The sequence below is a fragment of the Mustela nigripes genome, chromosome 14 (assembly GCF_022355385.1).
Source record: "Mustela nigripes isolate SB6536 chromosome 14, MUSNIG.SB6536, whole genome shotgun sequence".
NCBI lineage: Eukaryota > Metazoa > Chordata > Mammalia > Carnivora > Mustelidae > Mustela > Mustela nigripes.
The window spans coordinates 7,031,791-7,054,360 of NC_081570.1; the positions used below are offsets into that span (position 1 = coordinate 7,031,791).

A 22,570-nucleotide genomic window follows, 5' to 3' on the forward strand; every position below is an offset into this window, starting at 1 on the left:
ACTCGAGGCAGGTTGTGCAGGGAGATCCAAGTGCCGGTCCGCAAATCAGCACCACCTACTTATGAAGTCAGCACTGTGAGTGCTGCAGAAAGAGGAGTCATAGTATCCAGCTACAAAGAAGTAACAATCTGTAAGGAAAGAGAAAACTAATATAGTCATTGGTACTTTGGGTATGCATTGAGTATCTACCATGTGGCAGGTGCTCTCCTTGGAGCTGGGATATAACAGTAGATGAAACAGAAGTTCTCATATCATGGAACTACATTCCAGTGACACACAGACTAAGTCAGGTGGTCCGGTGTGCAGTACAGACAAAGCAGGGTAACCAGATGGAGAGTGAAGGCATACTGTTTAAGTAAGATGGTCAGAACAGGACCATCTGCTCCCCCTGGTGATGTTTGAGCAGAGACCTGTGTGAGGTTAGGGAGTGGGCTGTTTGGATGGGACAGGAGCATTCCTGGTAGGGCCAGAGTGCAGAGGCCCCGAAATGAGAGTATATATCTGCAGTGAGAAGGGCAGCGGGGCTGGAGTAAGGGGTGAATCACTCCAGTAACTAGGCAGCAGGTCACAGAGGGACTCGAGTTGTCTTCAGTGTATGTTGGGAACCTGTTGGAATGTTCACTGGAGGCATGACGTGGATACGATCTGGGTTATTGTGAGAAGAGGACCGCGGTTCGCAGTGCCATCTTCCAGGTGAGAGAGGTGGAGGCTTGGACCAGGGCGGTAGTGGTGGTGGTGGTGGTGAAGAAGTCACGGGATTCTAGATTCATTTCGAAAGTAGAGTTGAGGGCGCCTGGGTGGCTCAGTGGGTTAGGCCGCTGCCTTCGACTCAGGTCATGATCTCAGGGTCCTGGGATCGAGTCCCGCGTCGGGCTCTCTGCTCAGCAGGGAGCCTGCTTCCTCCTCTCTCTTTCTCTGCCTGCCTCTCTGCCTACTTGTGATCTGTCTCTGTCAAATAAATAAATAAAATCTTTAAAATAAAAAAAAAGAAAAGAAAGTAGAGTTGACAGGGTAAGTCAGATGTGGGGTGTGAGAGAAGAAAGTCAGAGATGACTCTTAAGATCATCTGTTAAAAGTTGCTTGTGGAGATGGGTCTAGGTTTGTAGTATACTGTGTGTCCAGAGGAGTCTCACTAGGAGGGGGGAGGCCTTAGGTCTGGAAGATGCTTAAAAGGAGCCTTAAAAAGTGGCATGAAGGGTGATTTTTTTTTTTTTTTAAGATTTTTATTTATTTATTTGTCAGAGAGAGAGAGGGAGAGAGAGTGAGCGAGCACAGGCAGACAGAGTGGCGAGCAGAGGGAGAGGGAGAAGCAGGCTCCCCGCCGAGCAAGGAGCCCAATGCCGGACTCGATGCTAGGCCGCTGGGATCATGACCTGAGCCGAGGGCAGCCGCTCAACCAACTGAGCCACCCAGGCGTCCCATGAAGGGTGATTTTATAGGAAATAAAGCAATATGAGGGATAGAGCATTTAAAACAGAGTTATGTTCTGACTCCAATCCTCAAAATATGCCTGGAATCCATTCGTTGCAGAAAAAGTGGTGATTTATCCTAAACAAAGCCTGCACACTGATGACACATGGTTCTGGGAGGCATGCTGCATTTGTAGCAGCGTTTATGTTGGTGAAAATAGTTTATATGTTGAAGATACTCATTAATTACTGTTATTTCTTTCTTAAGTGCTTTCTTCGTTCAGTTGACTATGATACAGAGAACCGTCATATTAAATATTGCCACATCTTATGGTAATACAATTCTTTCTACATTCTTTCTCTGAAAGTTGATGAAATGAACTGATATTTTATGTGTACATTGCATAGGTATGCAGTGTTTTCATTTTTCTTTTTATGCTCCTGTAAATCATATAGGATTTAATGATATTAGAATTATACATGACAAAAGAAGGACATGCATCTGAGTGCCTGTTTGGTGTAGGGCATTGTAGAGGGATCCCCAAAACATGGTCCCTATACTGAAGGGATTTATAATGTGGTAGGAACCTCAGAGATTTGGTGACGCAGCTGTAGGACCTCAATACAGCACTTTGATTCTTGCCAAGAAATAGAGTTTGGTTTTTTTTAAAGATTTTATTTATGTATTTGACAGACAGAGATCACAAGTAGGCAGAGAGGCAGGCAGAAAGAGAGGGGGAAGCAGGCTCCCTGCTGAGCAAAGAGCCCAATGCGGGGCTTGATCCCAGGACCCTGAGATCATGACCTGAGCCGAAGGCAGAGGCTTTAACCCACTGAGCCACCCAGGCGCCCCAAGAAATAGAATTCTTATTTTACCAGTTAGTGGGTGAACTTCTCACTTTGGTTTAAGGATCATGGAATAGGGTTAACATATCCACCAAAACGCTGAGAAAGTTAAAAACAAAAAATACCTGTTTTTGAAAATTAGCATTTGTGTAGTGCTTTACTCATTTAATCCTGTGAGCTAGGTATTATCTCAGTTTTAGGGAGGACTCAGTGCAGTGGTACCCTAGGTGACAAAAAATTCTGAATATATTTACTTAGTGTTCATCATCCATTTAGAATATTAACATATTCCGAATGGTCCTTTGATCCCAATCGCATTTCCTTCCCATTACATGTACTGCGTCCCCCCCCACCCCCCGCTGCGTTTTATTCATAGTTGGAAACATCCTGTTTCTTAGTTGAGTTAAAGGAAGTAAGTTAGATCTCAACTGTTATTAATTCAGAAGGAGAAAACCTTTGGCACATTAGAAAATATTAGTTCATTGTCCTTGGAAGTAATGGTAGAGATCGTGGGCTTCTGATGAGGTGAAGGGCTGTTGCTGATATTTTATTTTTATAACAGTGCTTTTGTTTGCAGAGTTGGAAAGTTTCAAATTTTTTTATTAGGAAACATTTCGTATACTTAAGATAATACGAGACATATATAATTGTAAAGAATTATATAAAGCAAACTATCCTATTAAATACTCTTCAGCTAACATATAGAAATTATCCATGCCAGGGCGCCTGGGTGGCTCAGTGGGTTAAAGCCTCTGCCTTTGGCTCCGGTCTTGGGATCGAGCCCCACATCGGGCTCTCTGCTCAGAAGAGAGTCTGCTTCCCCCCACAACCCTCTGCCTGCCTCTCTGCCTACTTGTGATCTCTGTCTGTCAAATAAATAAATAAAATCTTCAAAAAAAAATTATGCATGTCTTCCGGGGCTTACACTACCCCCTCAAACAGGTAACAACAGTACTGAGTTGAGTTTTACATTGTTCTAAGGTGTTTTCTGTAAAATATCCTTCATATAAGAATTAAAATCTTTTAAATATTGTGGGTAAATTTCATCTTGTTTGACATAACTATTATGAAAGTAGCTCTTCAGAATTATATTTTGATTTACTTATTTTTGTTAAAATAAAAAGTTTTGTCTACATGCAGGCAGTTACTTAGAAGGCAGTTTGAGTTCAAATCTGTACATTAGGAAATTTAGCTTCAGAAGCTGCAAAGATCTGAAAGGAGGGAATCTTGAGGAAGGGGAAAAGGATTTCCTGTGGATCAGGAGGATTGCTTGCTGGTGTAGTGTTTCTGCTGCTTAGTCCTAGGGAAGAGGGAACAAAGAGGTGCAACTGGAAACTATCTTAAGTTGTTCTTGGCAGAATTGGTACCAGCAGTGAGTAGCTAAAAGATGGAGTCAAGTATGGCTTCAAGGTCTTATAACAGCAAATTTCCTAGAGGTTCGAGAGTGTTTATGTTAGCCATGTTTTTGAGCAGTGAAGACTACTTGAGGGTCTTGTCCTGGTCTCTGTCGCTGCGCCGCTGAAGCCTGAATCTGGTGCACATAGTGTGACACTAAGTTCCATTTGCTTGGTAGAGTTTGTGGGTAGTCTTCCATCTTTTAGGAACTGTGATCCTCCTAGTTCTTAGTTTTCAATGGGTAAGGAGGTTTTTGTTGTTGTTGTTTTGTTTTTTTAAGATTTCATCATATTTGTTTGACAGAGATCACAAGTGGGCAGAGAGGCAGGCAGAGAGAGAGAGAAGGGGAAACAGGCTCCCCGAGGAGCAGAGAGCCCAACGTGGGGCTCAATCCCAGGGCCCTGGGATCATGACCTGAGCTGAAGGCAGAGGCTTTAACCCACTGAGCCACCCAGGGGTCCCTGGGTAAGAAGGTTCTAAACAATGCCCATGATGTAATTTTAGGGGGTAGTCGTAGACATGTGCATACATGCACACATATGTATACATACGCATAAAATGCCTTACTGGGTTTGCCCTGGCAGTCGCTACATAGAGGCAAAGAGTAAGCCTGTAAACGGGTACCGTGGCTACGAGTGGGGGCTCTGGAGCCAAGCCGTCGGAGTCCGCATCCTGGGTTGCCACTAGCTAGCTCTGTAGCCTTGCTGACGTTGCTGAACCTCTTTGTGATGGTGTCTCTGTACAGTGACGGTGACAAAACCTCTGTCTGCCTTAGGGGCAGGAGGGCAGGTCCGCAGGATGTTCCCAGAGCTCAGGGCTTACGGTGCTTCTAGCACTGCATGAGGCTGGCCATTATGTAAATCTCGTCCCTGGTGCCTTTTGGTTCATTGCTTAGGTTGCCGTTTGTGTGTGGGGAGATGTTCTTTCTAGAACCATGTCTCCTTGTCACATGATTCTGTGCAGTACGAGCCTGTTCACACTCTGCAGCAGCTGAGGTTTGAGCAGAAGTGTGTGGCCCGGCCGAGGAGCCCAGCGGGAGGGAGAACTGAGCGCCGCTGTAGCAACTGTTGCTGTTTGTGTCCCGGGCAGCAGCTGCCCGGGACGTTATTTTTTCATTGTGATCTCACCGATAGCCTGGGACGTGGCCGTGCCTTAGGGAAGTGGATTGGCTGAGACGTCTGGTCTTTGAAGGGATTTCATGACCCTGTGTCGTGAAGATTCTCTTCCATGTGCAGTCGGAGGCGCTTAGGCTTTCCGTGTGTGAGGAAGGAAGGGAGACTAAGCCTCGGGTTCAGACGGTCCCTGAAGTATGGTGCGCCTGGGTTGGTCACACCTGAAATACTTTCAGTCGGGGCAGTAAGGCTTCCTGCTTTTCTGTCAAAAAGTAATTTTGCTGTCTCAGGGCACCTGGGTGCCTCAGGTCATGATCCCAGGGTCCTGGGATCGAGCCCAAGTCAGACTCCCTGCTCCCTTTCCCTCTGCCCCTCCTCCCTGCTTGTACTTGCACGCGTGGGTGCTCTCTCTCATATAAATGAATAAATAAAATCCTTAAACCAATTTTGTTGCCTATAACATTCAGCAGATGATTTGTGGTCTGTGATTCCACTGTAGACATACACAGTACACGTGTGTGTGTGTGTGTATAATGTTATTATCGAATGTATATTTCAGAAATAAGACTGTCTTTCCAATGAATACTTAATTATCAAATGCTTTTCTAAAGTAGATAATAAGATCTTTAAAAAGGATTTACTTCAGGTAGTTGTATCCAGTAATTCTCTAATTTTTATTTATTTATTTATTTATTTTTAGAAGATTTTATTTATTTGTTTGACAGAGAGAGAGGGGGCACAAGCAGGAGGAGTGGCAGGCAGAGAAGCAGGGGGAGCCTGATGTAGGACTCGATCCCAGGACCCTGGGATCATGACCTGAACTGTAGGCAGTTGCTTAACCAACTAAGCCACTTAGGGGCCCCTAATTTTTATTTCTAATGTATTGAAATATTTATGCAAATAATTATGTGGCCCATTTCTGAATTTTGGGTTCTTATTTACCATGGTTCAGCATAAAATACTTACTGAGCACCTGCTCTGTACCGGGCTGTGTTCTGAATCCTGGTGGCACCCAGTGGATGTTGATGGTCTGATTCTTCTAAATTCTATGTACAGATCCTACCTGTTAAAAATGTGATAATTTTTGTTTTTCGATTGCCTTCTTCAGATTCAGCGGTATGAATTTACTGATTTGGATGTTTTGAACTTAAAACAACATCATGTTGAACTAAAGAACATGTAACTGAGTGACTTACAAAACCAAATCATTTTCATTTTCTAGGTATTATTAACCCAAAGAACCCAAAGGAAGCTCCAAAGTCCTTTAGTTTCGACTACTCCTACTGGTCTCATACCTCGGTGAGTATACTTACGGTGCAGTGTAATAATAGAACAGTGCTGGTTGTGAACAGTTTTGAAAGAGCTTGAAGGTCCAGAAAGAGGACAGAGATGACTAACACCTAGGAAAATGGAAAGAGTGGGGCCCTTTGCAGTACTCTTCTTATAGTAAAGGACCCAAATCTTGCTGGCTTCTAGGGATTTTTCGTGAACTACAGCTTGCATTTGTTTCCCTTCATTACATTTTTTTTTTTTCTGTTTTGTGCTGGAGTAGGAGAGGTTTTAAACTACTGACAGAACCTGATGACCAACAGAAAGACCTGTGAAAGGGGTTGGACATTTGTCGCTAAAAGCTAGGTTTATTGAGAAATAGCCATACTACCTAGAGTGAGTGCTGGGAAGTATTTTTATATGTGGATTTGACCTTTGAACTTTTAGTACCATTTTCCATTTAAGAAAATTTTCTTGTACCTTTCTGTGGATGGAAGAGTGATACTTTTAAGGTTATGGAAAGTGACGTGTAATTGGGTGAGATAATTTCATGCAGATATTTTTATGTTTGGCTGAGCCGGATGACTGTGTGTGTGTATGTGTGTGAAATAAGAGAAAAATAAGCTGTGTAGAAAGGATTTAAAAATTTGATAATATATTTTAATAGGTGACTGTTGAGATTCCAAACATTTAAATTTATTATAGCAGTAATCTAATAAGCCTAGGAAAGAATACGAATAAAATGCCATTTATTTCTCCTTTTAATCTCTACAGCCTGAAGATCCCTGTTTTGCATCTCAAAACCGTGTGTACAATGACATTGGAAAGGAAATGCTCTTACATGCCTTTGAGGGATATAATGTCTGTATCTTTGCCTATGGGCAGACTGGTGCTGGGAAATCTTATACAATGATGGGTAAACAGGAGGAAAGCCAGGCTGGCATAATTCCACAGGTAAAAAAACAAAAACAACGAAAGACCTCTGTTTAATATTACTTTTAGTTTTCACTTGCTGTAACAATACATATTTTTCTTTTATTTAGCAAACATTTATACCGGGACTGTCCTATGCAAGGGACAAAAATAAAATAAATCACTTGTTCCTTTCTTCAAAGGATCTAGTGGTCTAATGGAAAAGACCGACATGTAGACATGTCTGTCTTTGAATGTGGGGAGTTGGCATTCTGTAAAAGTTTTGCTGCATACCCCTGTCTGGGTATTTTATCTTTTGAACAGTGCTACCAGCTTCTTTAGAAAATGGTAGCGTGTGCCAGGCTTTGTTCTGAATCCTGGGACACCTGGTCGGTGTTGTTGCTCAGATAGTTTACCAAATCCCATAATATAGATCACCTTTTAAACATATGATTATTTTTTAGTTTTTTAATTGCCTTATCAGAGATATTTTCCTTTTATCTTATTAGTTTAATATTATCACAGTAAGCTTGAATAGTCTGAGAATTCTTAAGAGCAGTGTCTTTTGACCTTGTATGTTTGGAATGGAGAGGAGTTGTGACATAGAAACTTAGGAATTTAGAAGGAACTTCTCTCATTAATGACAGAAGTGTGGTTTGCTTTTATTGATGATATTTGGAATTAATTTTAAAGTTGTTTTTTTTTTTTTACTATAGGCCTAGTGTAACCTCTGTATTCTGAGAGTAAGATACATAAGAGAGCAACAGCTACTTTTTCTAATTTTAAATTCAGCTGTATAATTGAAATGCTTAACTATCAGTAAAGACTAAGAATTTTTCAGAAAAAACTGAACATACTAATGTATTTTCTTCTGTTAAAAATATTTGTCAATATTAAAACATCTATTAGGAATTGTCCTTCTTTGTGTATAGGAGTAGCAAAAATTACAATAATAATTAGAGAAAGTACTGTGTAGCACTCATGATGTGCGAGCACTGGTCCAAGTGTTTCACAGATACTCACTCAGCTCATCCTCCTAGTTTGACCCTAAGAAGTAGATGCAGTTGTTGCCTTTATTTTATTTCCCTCATTTTAAAGATGAGGAAACTGAAGCATAGGGAGGTCATGTCACTTGCCTAAGGGAGTGGCAGAGCTAGAATCCCAATGCAGGCACGGTGGTTCTGGAGGCCTTACTTCTACTACTATGTATAAATGAAATAATATTTTGTAGATTATAGCAACTTACACTAAACAGTCTGTTTACTCCATCATCACACTTAGTTTCTCCATCCTTCTCCTTTAATCTTTTTTTTAAAAAGATTTTATTTATTTATTTTGACAGAAACAGTGAGAGAGGGAACATAAGCAGGGGGAGAGGGAGAAGCATATTTCCCGCTGAGGAGGGAGCCCGACGCAGGGCTTGATCCCAGGACCCTGGGATCATGACCCGAGCCGAAGGCAGACACTTAATGACTGAGCCACCCAGGTGCCCCTAATCTGTTTTTATGTAATTACATATATATCTCTTGTAGAATTTTGAAATATTTAATTTTAATGCAAATCATTAATTTTTAAAAACAAGATTATCATTTAGAGACTGCCATTTATAATACATTTTAAATTCTGTTTAGACTTCTGGAGAATCACAAACATAGAGTTCATTTTCCAAATCTGTACTGATTGCCTAAACATTAAATGTATAGCAGATGAAAATTTAATAGAATTTTATTAAGTATTCCTATTAAAATACCACATTTTGAATAAATTCAAAGAATGGGGAGAGTGAAATTTTGTGATTTTCCTGATCTAGAAAAGTTAATGTTTTCTGTTGGAAATGTCACTGTGAGGTAGAATAGCCTCTTATAAAGGGTTTGGAATCTTAAGACAAAGGTAAAGGGGAAAATTTTATATGGACAGAATTATTCTTTTATTTATTTATTTATTTGAAGTAATCTTTACACCAAGCATAGGGCTTGAACTCACAACCCTGGGATGAAGAGTTGCATGTTCCACTGACTGAGCCAGCCAGGCACCTCTGTACTATCAAAATTAATTCTTAAATACCTTCATTTACTCCCTTGAAATAGTATGCATTCTCTCTTTATACATACATATGTATGATTTGTAATGTGTATGGTAACTGACAATATAAAATAAAATTTATATAGCATGATAAAATGTGTACAAAATGTAGGGTTTTTTGTTTGTTTTGTTTTCGTCAGAGAGAAAGAAAGCATATGTGAACAGAAGCAGAGGGAGTGGCAGGCAGAGGGAGAAGCAGGCTCCCCCTAAGCAAGGACCCAATGTGGCCTCTGGGATCATGACCTGAGCTGAAGGCAGATGCTTAACTGACTGAGCCACTCAGGCATCCCCAAAATGTAGTTTAATAGTAGTTGGACTGCTACATAATAGTAGTAGATTCAGTTACTCTAGGATAGTGTGACGAATTGGATTCTACATAAATTTAATGTGCTAGGGACCTAACACAGGAAGACACAGAACTTTTCCCCTAAATGTGGCTTGCTTTCTAAGGAAACATTTCTGAGATGCTGTCATCAAGGGAGAATAAAAATTCACAACTGTCCTTTTATTTCATTCAATGCATTCTCCTTTGATGTTGTTACCATTAATATTTTGAAAAAGAGAAAAGGGATCTCGCTTATTCATTTAGCACTCATGGGTGTCTTTATACTTCTCTCCTTTTCGCTGTTCCCACCTCTCTCCTTCTGCCTCTGTAGCTATGTGAAGAACTGTTTGAGAAAATCAATGACAACTGTAATGAAGAAATGTCTTACTCTGTAGAGGTGAGTACAGCCGTGGGTTAAATAAAGCCACAGGCCTCTGCACTCCGTCGCCTCCATTCCAGCGGGCCCAGGTGATGACTGCAGGTCGTTTAACCACTCTCCCGGTTTCGTATTCTTAGGCTACTTCTGAGTTTTGGTCATCATGAATAACGTTGCAATTAAGTCCTTGTTCATAAGTCAGAAGCTTGTTCATAAGCTTTATTGTTAGTTATTTCGTTTACGTATCCGGTTGTCAAACAATACATGTGAATTGCCAAATAGCTTTTTAGAAAGAAACACTGTACCAATTTCCAGTCCCATCAGGAGGGTGTAAGTACCCATTGTGTCATTGCCAACTTGTAGTATTTTTGTTTTTGTAAATTATACATATGCCTATTTACATTTTGAGATTGCAGTGCTTATCTTGATCATTTGTGTGAATTCTTTCCCCCTTTCATATTTATTAATAGTGATTTGTGACAGGCATTGGTGTTTGTTTGTTTTTGAAGATTTTATTTATTTTATTTTATTTTATTTTATTGTGCCAGTGAGAGAGGGAACACAAGAAGGGGGGTGGTGGTGGAAAGCAGGCTTCTCGCCTAGCAGGGAGCCCGATGTAGGCCTCGATTCCAGGACCTCGGGATCATGACCCGAGCCGAAGGCAGAGGCTTAACGACTGAGCCACCTAGGTGCCCCCCAGACATTAGTTTTTAAATTCTGTATAATCAGATCTCCCCTTCCCTCTTTTTAATTGCCTACAATCTTAGACAGTTATTCTTCACCCAGTGTATACTCCAGCTCTTTGAAGAAGAGGTCTGTAGAATTACATTGTATACATACATTCATTTATTTAATTAACATTTCTACTTATTGATATGTGCTTTTTGAAGCTGTTTCACTTACCTCTTGCTTTGCTACTCAGTTCTGTAGTAACTGAAATTAAGTGTTCTATTAACATGAGCCTGTTGTTCTGAGACATGAAGCTGTTTTTAAGCAAACTTTTTTTTTTAATGTATGTGTTGTGATGTTCTATAGGACTTACACAATTCCAAGTTGACCCACATAGCTGGTCAACTTTTCTTTACCTATAAAGTGTTGCCTAAATCTATAAATTTTAGAGAATTCTGCCTTGTGACTATCATACACCAAAATGGGAATGTGCTGCTCTAAAAATACTTCTGTTAAAATTAAGTCTCTAAATAACTTGTCTCATCCTATATTCTTTCTGACAACTAAATGTATAACAAATGAAAATTCAGTAGATTTTATTCTTATTAAGATATCACATATTTTAAATAAATTCAAAGGATAGACAGAGTGATAGAATGTGACAGTTTTTGAGCTTGTAGATAATAAGAGAAGACGCCATGTCCTTCTATACTGGAGTTCACAGTCTGCTTGGAGTGCGGTGTCGTCGATCCTGTACTTCCTTGCATCGGGACCTCTGCCTGCTCTCCTGCTTCTCTCCTTTATTTGCTCCAGCCACTGGCTTTTGGGCCGTTTCTGGAACAATAGGAACTTTTCCTACCTCCGGGCCTTTACATTTACTTTCCTTCTGCCTGAAATTTTCTTCCTCTGTGTGTCTTTTTGTCTAAGTATTTCAGCTCCTTCCAGTCATTTGCTCAAGGCTTACCCTCTCAACGAAACTGACTCTGACCGCGTTGTTTAACCCTGCAGCCCGTCCTCCAGCCCAGCACTCTGCTCTCTCTCCTGTTCTCCCTCCCCTCCCGACCCCACCCCAGGTCTCTTCATGTTCTAACCTACTTTAGAATTCTGTTTACTTAAGTATTTGTCACTTATTTTTATTTAGAATCATAAACTCACTGGGGCAGGGATTTTTGTCTGTTTTATGTACTGATGTGTGCCAAGTGCCTAGAAAATGCCTGGAAGATGCTTCTGCTCAGTGAATTGAATTTGCCGCGTGGGGGCTGTAGTGGCTGGCTCGGAAGTAAAGGAACTGGTGCTGGCTTTAGGTGGGTTTGCGAGTTAGAGAGTAAGTAGCAGAGCACAGCAGCCCTTGCCTAGGTTACTTGGGTCCTCACACTCCCACACCTGGGTGAAGAGGGACAGCAAGTCGTTCGAAAAGACCCCGGAGTGCATGTCCAAGTCCAAATACTACACAGGAATGTTAAAGTGCCATTTCCCTTTATACGAAGACCTGCTTTAAGAAGGTGTCATGTTGGGCACCTGGGTGGCTCAGTGGGTTAAGCCGCTGCCTTCGGCTCGGGTCATGATCTCAGAGTCCTGGGATCGAGTCCCGCATCGGGCTCTCTGCTCGGCAGGGAGCCTGCTTCCCTCTCTCTCTCTCTCTGCCTGCCTCTCCATCTACTTGTGATTTCTCTCTGTCAAATAAATAAATAAAATCTTTAAAAAAAAATTTATAAAAAAAAAAAAAAAAAAAAGGTGTCATGTTGTTGTCCTGTTGTTTTGATCTCATATGGGATCAGTTACTCAAGGGTTCTCCATATTTTAAAAAACTGATTCTAAAATGCAGTGTAGATATACAGTCAGTGGGACACCTAGGTGGCTCAGTTGTTAAGCCTCTGCCTTTGGCTCAGGTGATGATCCCAGGGTCCTGGGATTGGAGTCTCGCATCAGGCTCCCTGCTCAGTGGGAAGCCTGCTTCTCCGTCTCCCACTTCCCCTGCTTGTATTTCCTCTCTTGCTCTGTCTTTGTCAAATAAATAAATAAAATCTTTTTTTTTTTTTTTTAAGATTTTACTTATTTATTTGACAGACAGAGGTCACAAGTAGGCAGAGAGGCAGGCAGAGAGAGAGAGGGGGAAGCAGGCTCCCCACTGAGCAGAGAGCCTGACTGTGGGGCTCAATCCCAGAACTCTAGGACCATGACCTGAGCCGAAGGCAGAGGCTTTAACCCACTGAGCCACCCAGGCGCCCCAATAAATAAAATCTTTTTTAAAAAATAAAAATAAAGTACACAGTCAGATCTGAGACTGAGTGAAAGAAAAAAGCAATAGAAATAGTGGTTCTATTGTTTCAGACACTTGGAAATGTGTCTATAGAAATTTAAAGTATACAACTGCCAAATTTTATTGTGTGCTTGAATAGCTCAGGATACACAAGAGAAGAGCATAAGGAGTCTTCCTGTGGTGAATTTCCCCCTCCAGAGCCTTATTTGCCTAGAAGTCTGATCTTACAGATAAATCAGGACCAGAAGCAACCTTCAAAGCCAGACTCTTGAGTGAAGCTCATTTGACTTGTGTTATGAAACCACTACTTTTATTTGTTACTTTCCCTTTTATTTTTTATTCTTCCCTAGACCAGAACATTAAACATTAGCAAGGCTGGTATATTATCTTACCTTCCTGTGGACAGACTTCGGTTGGAACCCTGCTGGCTTTTTAGTGAGCATGGAGATAGAGAGGGAGGAATTTCCTAGATGAGTGAGATGTTGGCTTGCTTCAGGTAAAGAAAGGATAGTCTGAGACCTTCAGCTCTAGGAGAGGAACAGTCCTGCTGGTGGGACGAGACTTCCGCAATGTACTGGCTGAGGCTTCCTCTTCCCTCATCAGTCGTGGACAGGTCTCGCCATGCCGTCAGACTCCATGCTGACCAGTCCTCACTCCTTGTGGTAGATACATGGTTTGTGTGTGGTTAGTGTTACCGTACTGGGGTTGCTGGTCTCTTTTTTGTCTTCCCTGCTCTGGAACATTGGTAGTATTTCTTCGTGTTAACTCTAATAGAATTTTTATTTCCAAGCTTTTAGAGTAACCTCACTGTAGCCCTCAATTATTGACAACAGCATATATTTTTAGAAGTGTATTAGTAACTGGTAAGTTGCTACTAAAAATGGTATTTTTTCTGACTTAGGTAGTGGCTGCTGACTGCCGAGGTAGCCTTCTTAGCTCCTATTCTTTCCTGAGTCCATCGGAAGGCCGGTTCTAAGCTAGACAGCGATGTCTGTGCGACTGTTAATAGAATGAAATGGACTAGACCTAAGGCATTTCTCTTTGTAAAGATTGTTGATCTCTCCTTGTAGAGCTGTTTTTTTTTTTTTTTTTAAGATTTTATTTATTTATTTATTTGACAGGCAGAGATAACAAGTAGGCAGAGAGGGAGGCAGAGAGAGAGGAGGAAGCAGGCTCCCTGCTGAGCAGAGAGCCCGATGCGGGGCTTGATCCCAGGACCCTGAGATCATGACCTGAGCCGAAGGCAGAGGCTTTAACCCGCTGAGCCACCCAGGCGCCCCTTAATATTTTATTTTTTGACAGAGACAGAGTACACAAGCAGGGGAGCTACAGAGGGAGAGAGAGAGGCAGGCTTCCCACTGAGCAGGGACCCTGATTCAGGATTCGATCCCAGTACCCTGGGATCATGACCTGAACTGAAGGCAGATGCTTAACTGACTGAGCCACCCATGCGCCCCAACTGTAGAGCTTTGAGTAAAAGTATAAAAAGAATTTTTAATATATAGGATTTCTTTTTCCAAGTCCTCCAGTTCACTTAATAATTTATTCTTAGGTGAGCTACATGGAAATTTACTGTGAAAGAGTACGAGACCTGCTGAATCCAAAAAACAAGGGTCATTTGCGTGTGCGCGAACACCCACTTCTTGGCCCATATGTGGAGGATCTGTCCAAGCTGGCAGTCACTTCCTACACAGACATTGCTGACCTCATGGATGCTGGGAACAAAGCCAGGTATGGTAGAAATAGACTAATGACTGAAGGCTTTGGCACCTTTTCAGGTCCTTTGTTCCCAGTTAAGGATTTGAGACCACCTTTATACTTAGGAAAGTTGCTTTAATTGTAGATCCTCTGATCCCTTGGCTGTGCTGGGGTAAAAAGAAAGGGCTTCAGCATATTCAGCATCTTCTCATCAAAAATAATGCAGTGCTGAAACATGGCAGAATGTTGGTTAAGTTAAAATATCAGGTTTTGATTAGGTTGTAGTAAAATGTTGGATAATTATATGCCCATGGAATTAATTGTGGAATAAAGAATACAAATTAAATGCCCCAGTGGTTTTGAAAGGGACAACTGAGGTATAAAAAATGATTCTGATGGGAGACCTTTGGATTTGGGGATGACTTGATAAGCTCACAAATAAGGTGTATTGAGAATAATTTGTGCAAGTGACAATCTCGTGATCTATGATTAAAGCTATTGTTTCTGATTGTTACAGTTATGCTATCCATTTTAACTTTCATCTAAGAATTCCATTGTCACATGTCACCTTTATGTTTATTTAGGACGGTGGCAGCTACCAACATGAATGAAACAAGTAGCCGTTCCCATGCTGTGTTTACCATTGTTTTCACCCAGAAGAAACATGATACTGAGACCAACCTTTCCACTGAGAAGGTAGGACAGTGTCAGTGAACGGGCTTGATTTGATGGAACGGGGCTTTTCAGAAGTCCCTCTTGCTACTCTCTGCAGCTTATGGAGCGGAGAAAGTTACCCTTTTTTCTTAAGAGAGTATTTTGTATCTTTTGCTTGTCACTTTTATTCCCATCCAAAAGCAATTTTGAGTGAATTTTTTTGGGTTTTTGAGTGTAATTGCAAGATAGAAAATAGGGTTAAGAGAAAACAGAGACTTGGGGTCTCAGAAATACTTTGTTCAAAAGAATTAAGCAGTTGTGTGGGGAGAAAATCTTTTTTATTTCTTGACTAGAATCTCTTAATTACTTGTTTGGTATGTAGATGTTTGTTTGTTTGTTTGTTTGTTTTGAGTCCTGATAATGTTATTGGGGGGTTCAATATTTAAGCAACAGTTAAGCAGACAAGGTGTGTTTTTCCTTGGAAAGCAAAGGACCGCACAGCGCCTGTGATGCTCTTTGGACACCTTGCTTGTTACTGTCTCCTTTTCTACAGTAGTTAAATGTAGTAGACTTTGGAGTTAAATTGCTTTCTTTAGATCGTGCCTCTGCCACTTTACAGCACTGTTACCTTGGGCAAGTTACTTACCTCTTTGTGCCTCAGTTTTCCCAAGCTCATGGATTGTTAAGATGATTAAATATTGATACAGGTTGGTGCATGTAACAGTGCCTGACTCAGACTAACCTTTCAGTAAATGTGAATTCATTGTGTAATAAATTTATGTTGAATTCTTCTTTGCCTGTGTATCTAAGTAGCATGCCTCTGGATTTTTAAACCTGAAGTTAGATTTATTATACTGGTAGTGATGAAAGATCCTTTGCCTTATGAACTGTGTAATTTGTGATAACATCACTAAAAACTAAGATCACCTTTTACTTGGTGACTTGTTTTTAGCTGAAAATTATTTTATTTTTTTAAAAGTTTTTATTTAAATTCAATTTAGTTAACATATACCATGTTATTCATTTCAGATGTAGAACTTAGTGATTCATAAGTTCTGTAGAACACCCAGTGCTCGTTCCGTCATGGGTCTCCTTAGTGCCCGTCCTCCAGGTCCCCATCCCCACACCCACCTCCCCTCCGGCGGCCCTGTTTGTTTCCAGGAGTTAGGGCTCTTATGGTTTGCCTCCCTAGCTGAAAATTATTTAAAAAAAAAAAAAAATCCTTCATATAGGTGATCAGATAACTTGACATTGCTTAGCTAGTTACAATATTAATGCTATTTACATCTTGAGTAAAAACATTTTTTCCTTTCTTCTATGATGTCCCGTCTACAAAAATAATTATGTTAATCCTATAACCACAGTTCCTTTGATAATTCATTTTGGATCCTTTTGTCTAACTTTCCCAAAGCTTTATTTTTTTTTTAACAACTTTTATTGATTTGTTGAAGTACAATAGACCACACATAAAGTATAAAATCAGATTAATGTGTATGCACCTGTAAAACCAATATCATAGTCCAAGTCGTGGCCACATCCATTCCCCTGAGAAGCTGCCTCATGCCACCTTATAATAACTGTGTCACTCCTGCCACCCTCGTACTTATTAGGCAGTTCTGATCTGCTTTCTGTCAGTACAGATTAGTTTACACTTTCCAGAATTTTATAAGAATGGAATTAATAGTATGTGCTGTTTTTTTGCCTTGCTTCTTTCTTAGCATAATTCTGAAATTCACCTGTGTTGTTTTGTGCAACAATAGTTCACTTGTTTTCGTTGCTGATTAGTATTCCGTTATGTAGCTAGATCACAGTTAGTGCATTAACTCGCCTATTGGGGGGCATTTAAATTGTTGACAGTTTTTGAGCATGAAAATGAAAAAGCCATGAACATTGTGTACAAGTCTGTGTGGCTGTTTGCTCTTGATTCTCTTGGTAAATACCTGGGAGTGGAGTGGTTGAGGCTTAGGGTAGCATATGTTGAGCTCTGTAGGTCTACAACTCTGCTGAACTGCCTTCCAGAGTGATTGTATCCTTTTACATTCCCACCAGCAGTGTGTGAGGGTTCCAGTTGCTGGAGGCTTCATATTTAAGATACCATTTAATGGGTTAATGAGTTTTATGACACACTATTATAAAATATGTCCTGTGTATCTTAAAATGACTTATTTTGAACCAAGGTAATTGCTGTGAACTTTTGTGCATGCTGTGTCTCCCTGTGCCATATGTAAGAGCTCTAACAAGTATTTGTAGTCTTCTGCATGCCTAATTTTTAGTTTCCTGCCTTTTGGTGTTTTCTGGTTCTACCTGGCTTATTTTTGAATTGCCCCAATGTTCTTGTTCTTGACTAGGTCAGTAAAATCAGCTTGGTGGATCTAGCGGGAAGTGAACGAGCTGATTCAACTGGTGCCAAAGGGACTCGATTAAAGGTACTTATTTTATCAAACAGTTGACCTAGTCAATAAATGTTCTGTAACATAGGTCAGCAAACTGTGGCCAGTAGGTCAAATCCAACCCACACCTGTTGCTGTAAATAAAATTTTACTGGTACACAGTCCCAGTAAATTTGTTCATGTGTTGTCTCTAACAGTGAGGCTGAGAGCTTGTGACAGAGAACACATGGCCTGCAAAACCTTTACAGAAAGATTTTGCTGACGCCTGATCTATAAAGTCAATGAAAGATAAGTAATGTAAAGTGATAGTTAAGGAGGACTTGATGGTCAAGGTGAGAGCTGAAAGGTGTCTGAGGAACAGGCTAGATGGAAGCATCACTGTTGGGACAGGGACACACAAGACCCAAATGTGAGAACACACACAGCCCCCTCCAGAGGGATGGTTACTTAGCAAGAGCAGAAATCGCATGTTGGTGAGTTGGGGGAAGAAGGCAGCGTCCGTAAGTTTTGGGGAAGCCACCTTGCCCATACTCAGGACTGTGAGTTGGGTGTGTGGTCCTGGCGTGGCATTAATGTGAACAGGGGAGACTGTGGACTAAAAGAGGTTTTTAGAATTTGTGGTCGTAAGTCAACAAAGAGTGCTAGCATAAGGCTCAGTTGTATCCTGTGCATTATAGATGATGGGGCCGTAGAAGATACTCTTCATCATAATTCTTTCATGTTTGGTATTGATTTCAGGAAGGAGCGAATATTAATAAGTCTCTCACAACTCTGGGCAAAGTCATTTCAGCCTTGGCAGAGGTGGTAAGTATTATATACTTGATTACATGGGAAAACTTGACTGTTCAGCAAATGTACTTGATGATATTTTATGTGTTTATGAAGACTGACCTTTTTTGGCCCTTTTGTGTAATCTTGCTTTCTCCTTTTAGAGCTTTTCAGATAAGATACTAGGTATAACACACTTTGACTTTCTACGGAACACAAAAGAGATCAAGGAGAGTGAAAGTAAACATAGATCTGTAGAGGCCAGACTGAAAACTACCTATTTACGAAGACCTAGGGTTTGGTTGCTTTTTGAGCCTGACTTCAGATCTCTCATCAAAACCAAGGATTTTGTTGCAGAATGGTTTCCTGTACAATCTTTTTAAAGGAGGTTACAGTACCTTTTGGAGTTTTTTTAAACATTTACCTTGGTGAATGCTGTTGATTTGGGGGCCAATAATGTATTTTTTTAAATTATGTTATTCTTTCCTATTCTTTAACAGTGGGATACTGTAACTGCAACAGTTTTGTATCACAGGCTTCATTTTTTAGATTAAAGGCTAAGGAGGTACTAGTCATTGTATACTCTAGTACATCATTTGAATCCCTAAAAAGAATTAAATGCTTCCTTATTTGTTTCTGAAAAGTCATACTCAATTTATTGCTTTAAAGTACTTTTTTTTGAAGGCTTAATCCTGTGTTCTTTCTTTTAAATGCTTCGTCTGTAGGATAACTGCACCAGCAAGGTACGGAGGGGTTTGGTAGGAATGAACTAGCTGTAGAATCAATTGTGATGATTGTAAATCCTCAGCAGGATGTATGGAGGCATAAGTAGGAATGGAGCCTTGAAAAATAACTTTTTGTTACTTGCTTTCTGGCTCTGAATTTTGAATTGCTGTTCAGAGTGACCACAAATCATGAGACTGTACACCAAACCTAATTTAGAGAACATGATTTGCTTTGGAGAGGGAATTCAGAATAAAGGAACAAGAGGGAGAATGAGGAAGCGTCTGCATTGTGTTTTTTTAATGTTTCTCCTAGTGATCTGTGGGACTGTCACTTGAAGAATTCACCTTTAAAGCTCTTGAAAGGGCAGTGAAGATATTTCTTATGGGTACTCTTCTAAAACATAACTGCCTTCTTGAAAGTATTAGGATATTTTTCTTAAACCTCTTTGTATAATCTTGTTTCCTATCATGAAAAGTCATGGATTATTTTTTTTTCATATTTTTTTAAATTTTTTATTTTTTATAAACATATCCTATATTTTTATACCCAGGGGTACAGGTCTGTGAATCGCCAGGTTTGCACACTTCACAGCACTCACCAAAGCACATACCCTCCCCAGTGTCCATAACCCCACCCCCCTTCTCACAACCCCCCTCCCCCCAGCAACCCTCAGTTTGTTTTGTGAGATTAAGAGTCACTTATGGTTTGTCTCCCTCCCAATCCCATCTTGTCTCATTTATTCTTCTCATGGATTATTTAAATTGTTAAAAAAAATTTTTTTTCCTACTCTTTGGTTATATATAAAGTGAAGGCTGTAGAATCAAGTTAAACTCCCTCTCTAGAACACATGCTCTTTGGGGCGCCTGAGTGGCTCAGCATTTAAGTGCCTGCTTTTGGCTCAGGTCATGATCCCAGCTTCTGGGATCGAGCTCCATACCGGGTTCCCTGCTCAACGGGGAGCCTGCTCCTCTCTCTCCCCAGATCCCCGTGCTTGTGTTCTGTCTCTCGCTATATTTGTCATAAATAAATAAAATCCTTTTTCTTTAAGATTTTATTTATTTGACAGAGAGAGACACAGCGATAGAGGGTACACAAACAAGGGGAGTGGGAGAGGGAGAAGCAGGCTTCCCATGGAGCAGGGGGCCCAGTATGGGGCTCGATCCCAGAACGCTGGGATCATGACCTGAGCCGAAGGCAGCCGCTTAATGGCTAAGCCACCCAGGTGCCCCAAATAAATAAAATCTTTAAGGAAAAAAGTTCTTTTGCATCCTTTTAATCCAATACAATAGACTTTTCCTTTTATTTCTAAAAAAATACTCTAGAATTTCTTAGTACTATTTTGCATTAATAATAGAGCACTCAACAGTTTTCAATCACATGAATAACATTGGAGATAAAGGGAGTATCTGCAATGAATTATTTTATTTTTAAAAATGTTACTTAATATTTGAGAGTGAGAGAGACAGAGCATGAGCTGCCGGAAGGAGAGAGGCAGAGGGAATGGGGTAAGCAGACCCCCTGTTGAATAGGGAGCCTGACTCGGGGTTTGATCCCAGGACCCTGAGATCATGACTTGAGCCGAGGGCAGACACTTAACTGCCTGAGCCACCCAGGTGCCCCTGCAATGAAATATTTTATACTCATTTTAAAATATATAGGTTTGTTCTCTACTTGTACACAAATTACTTAATAGAAAGTAATGTTTTGTTTCTTTTGGTTTATTGGAAAAGCTTCCTTAGATTTAAAAAGTCTTTTGTTTGATTTTATGTATGTGTGGATATTCTTCAGATACCTAATCTGAGTCCCCAGACATGAAAACTGTTAAAATTTAGTGGTTTTTCTAACTTGTCCATTTGCTCATTTTTAACATTCATCATCAACCAGAGGATAAGTTTACAAAGTATTGACCTGCATATTTCCCATATTGCTCTGTGTTGCAGTCATTTGCAAATGTTTTTTTTAGGATTAGTTTTGGAAAATCCAGTTTAGAACTTTGCCATCTATGCCATAACTATAATAGATCAAAGACAAATTTTAGTTTTATGTAATAAGTATTATTTTGGGTGAATTAAAATATAATGTTATTTCTACTGGGGAGTGAAACAGGATTACACAGTCCGTATTTGATAGTACTTCTTTTTAGAGAGGCTAGTGATGTCAGTAAGTAAACATTTTTAGGTAATTACTGAGGCCCTTATTTGTGAGAATAGAGGAGATTAATAATGTAAGAGAGCAAATAGAAAAGAAGTAGCTAAAATTCTGAGATATTTTCAAATGGAAAAGGTAGAAGTTCTGTTAATGGTTCTTTATTTAGCTACTCCTTCTTAATTTAGTCTAATTGACCAAAATGAAAATAGAACATTGTTTGCTAAAGAGACACTGCTTATTTTTATAGTACTGCTTGCTGTCCTTGTAACTGATAAATTAGTTCTTGCAGCATTTTCAGTACTACCTGTAGGCAAAGTGGAGTGTTTAGGTGTGGTGAGGGGCTAGAGAAGGAAGAACTGAGGTCTCAGGCCTCAGGAATTTTGCAGTGCACTGATTCTCCCACTAAGCTGTGGGAGACAGAGGGGGTAATTCTCCCTACAGGTCTGTGTCATTTAGAAATAGATCCTACTCTGGGGAATGACTTTCTCATTGGTGGAAAGTGTGTCTGTGGGTGGACTAGGATGAATAGGAGGGGATGTTTTTGATAAGAGATGGAATTAAAGTGCTCCTTGCCTGCTTCCTTTCCTCCTCAACAGACCAGAGGTCAGCTGCTTAGTACTCTTTTTCTGAATACCCATGCTTTCGCAAGAACTAGATCATCCTTAGTTTAACCTTTAACCTCCGATTATACCAGGACTGGGGAGAGATGTTTTATCAGTGAACCCTGGCTTCCTTTAGTGGCTTCTTAAATTGTCATGACTTAGTCGTCAGCCAGAACAATCTGCAGTAGCTATTATCTGCAAAAGATTTGCATTAATTTTTACTTTCAAAGGATATAATTCCAATTTAGTTCTGGCTTTGTATTGGTGCCTTTTGCTCTATCTCATGGTAATGCGAAGGGTCTCAGCTGTATAAGGAAATGCTGGATACGTATATGCGGACAATTCATCTCGCAGCCTCTACAGATCTTCAGATTAGCAAATCACATCATTGTCTTAGACCTTTTCACTTTGAGTCCTAACTCTGTCAGATGGATTTATTTGGGGTATAATTTCCTTCTAAAGAAACCAAATGTATATTACTTTTACAAGAGTTGTTAGAGATACAGCAGTCCACTTGATGATTTGGTGGTTGGCCAAGTACATTCATTAACTAAATGACTTGGCTCCTACACATCTAACCTGCAATGCCCAGGATTCATATTTGCCCCTCTGCAAAAGTAAAATACCATTGTTTGAGGCTTAGAAATGAGAACGATGTTAAGGAATTACTGTTAATTTTGTTATGTGTGATATGGTCTTACAGTTCTGCTTAAAAGAAAAACGTTCTTCTTTGTTGGAAATATGTATCTAAAATATTTATTTATAGGTGAAATATTAGATTTGCTCGAAAACACTAACAGCTGTAAAAGATATGATATAGACACGATATTGGATAATAGTATATTGATGTTAAATTTCCTGAATTCGGTCTTTAAAATGTGACTGTAATAAGTAAGAGAATGTCCTTATCTGCTGAAATATTTAGGGTG

The 22,570-nt window shown here is 40.2% G+C and overlaps 1 protein-coding gene across 11 annotated transcripts in view; it reads left to right on the forward strand.

Annotated features, from left to right (window-relative positions):
• The window catches only part of KIF1B (kinesin family member 1B), a 146,165-nt gene that overhangs the window by 35,992 nt on the left and 87,603 nt on the right, over positions 1-22,570 (forward strand). For 7 of the 11 annotated variants that reach the window (XM_059375327.1, XM_059375333.1, XM_059375335.1 and 4 more), the window contains exons 3-10: positions 5,985-6,061; positions 6,806-6,985; positions 9,682-9,747; positions 14,208-14,386; positions 14,938-15,049; positions 17,356-17,433; positions 18,136-18,201; positions 18,891-18,908. In XM_059375327.1, coding sequence (XP_059231310.1) covers positions 5,985-6,061; positions 6,806-6,985; positions 9,682-9,747; positions 14,208-14,386; positions 14,938-15,049; positions 17,356-17,433; positions 18,136-18,201; positions 18,891-18,908 — 776 coding nt within the window. The remainder of the gene's footprint in view (positions 1-5,984; positions 6,062-6,805; positions 6,986-9,681; positions 9,748-14,207; positions 14,387-14,937; positions 15,050-17,355; positions 17,434-18,135; positions 18,202-18,890; positions 18,909-22,570) is intronic. The other 4 variants (XM_059375337.1, XM_059375328.1, XM_059375332.1 and 1 more) reach the window with 1 other exon arrangement.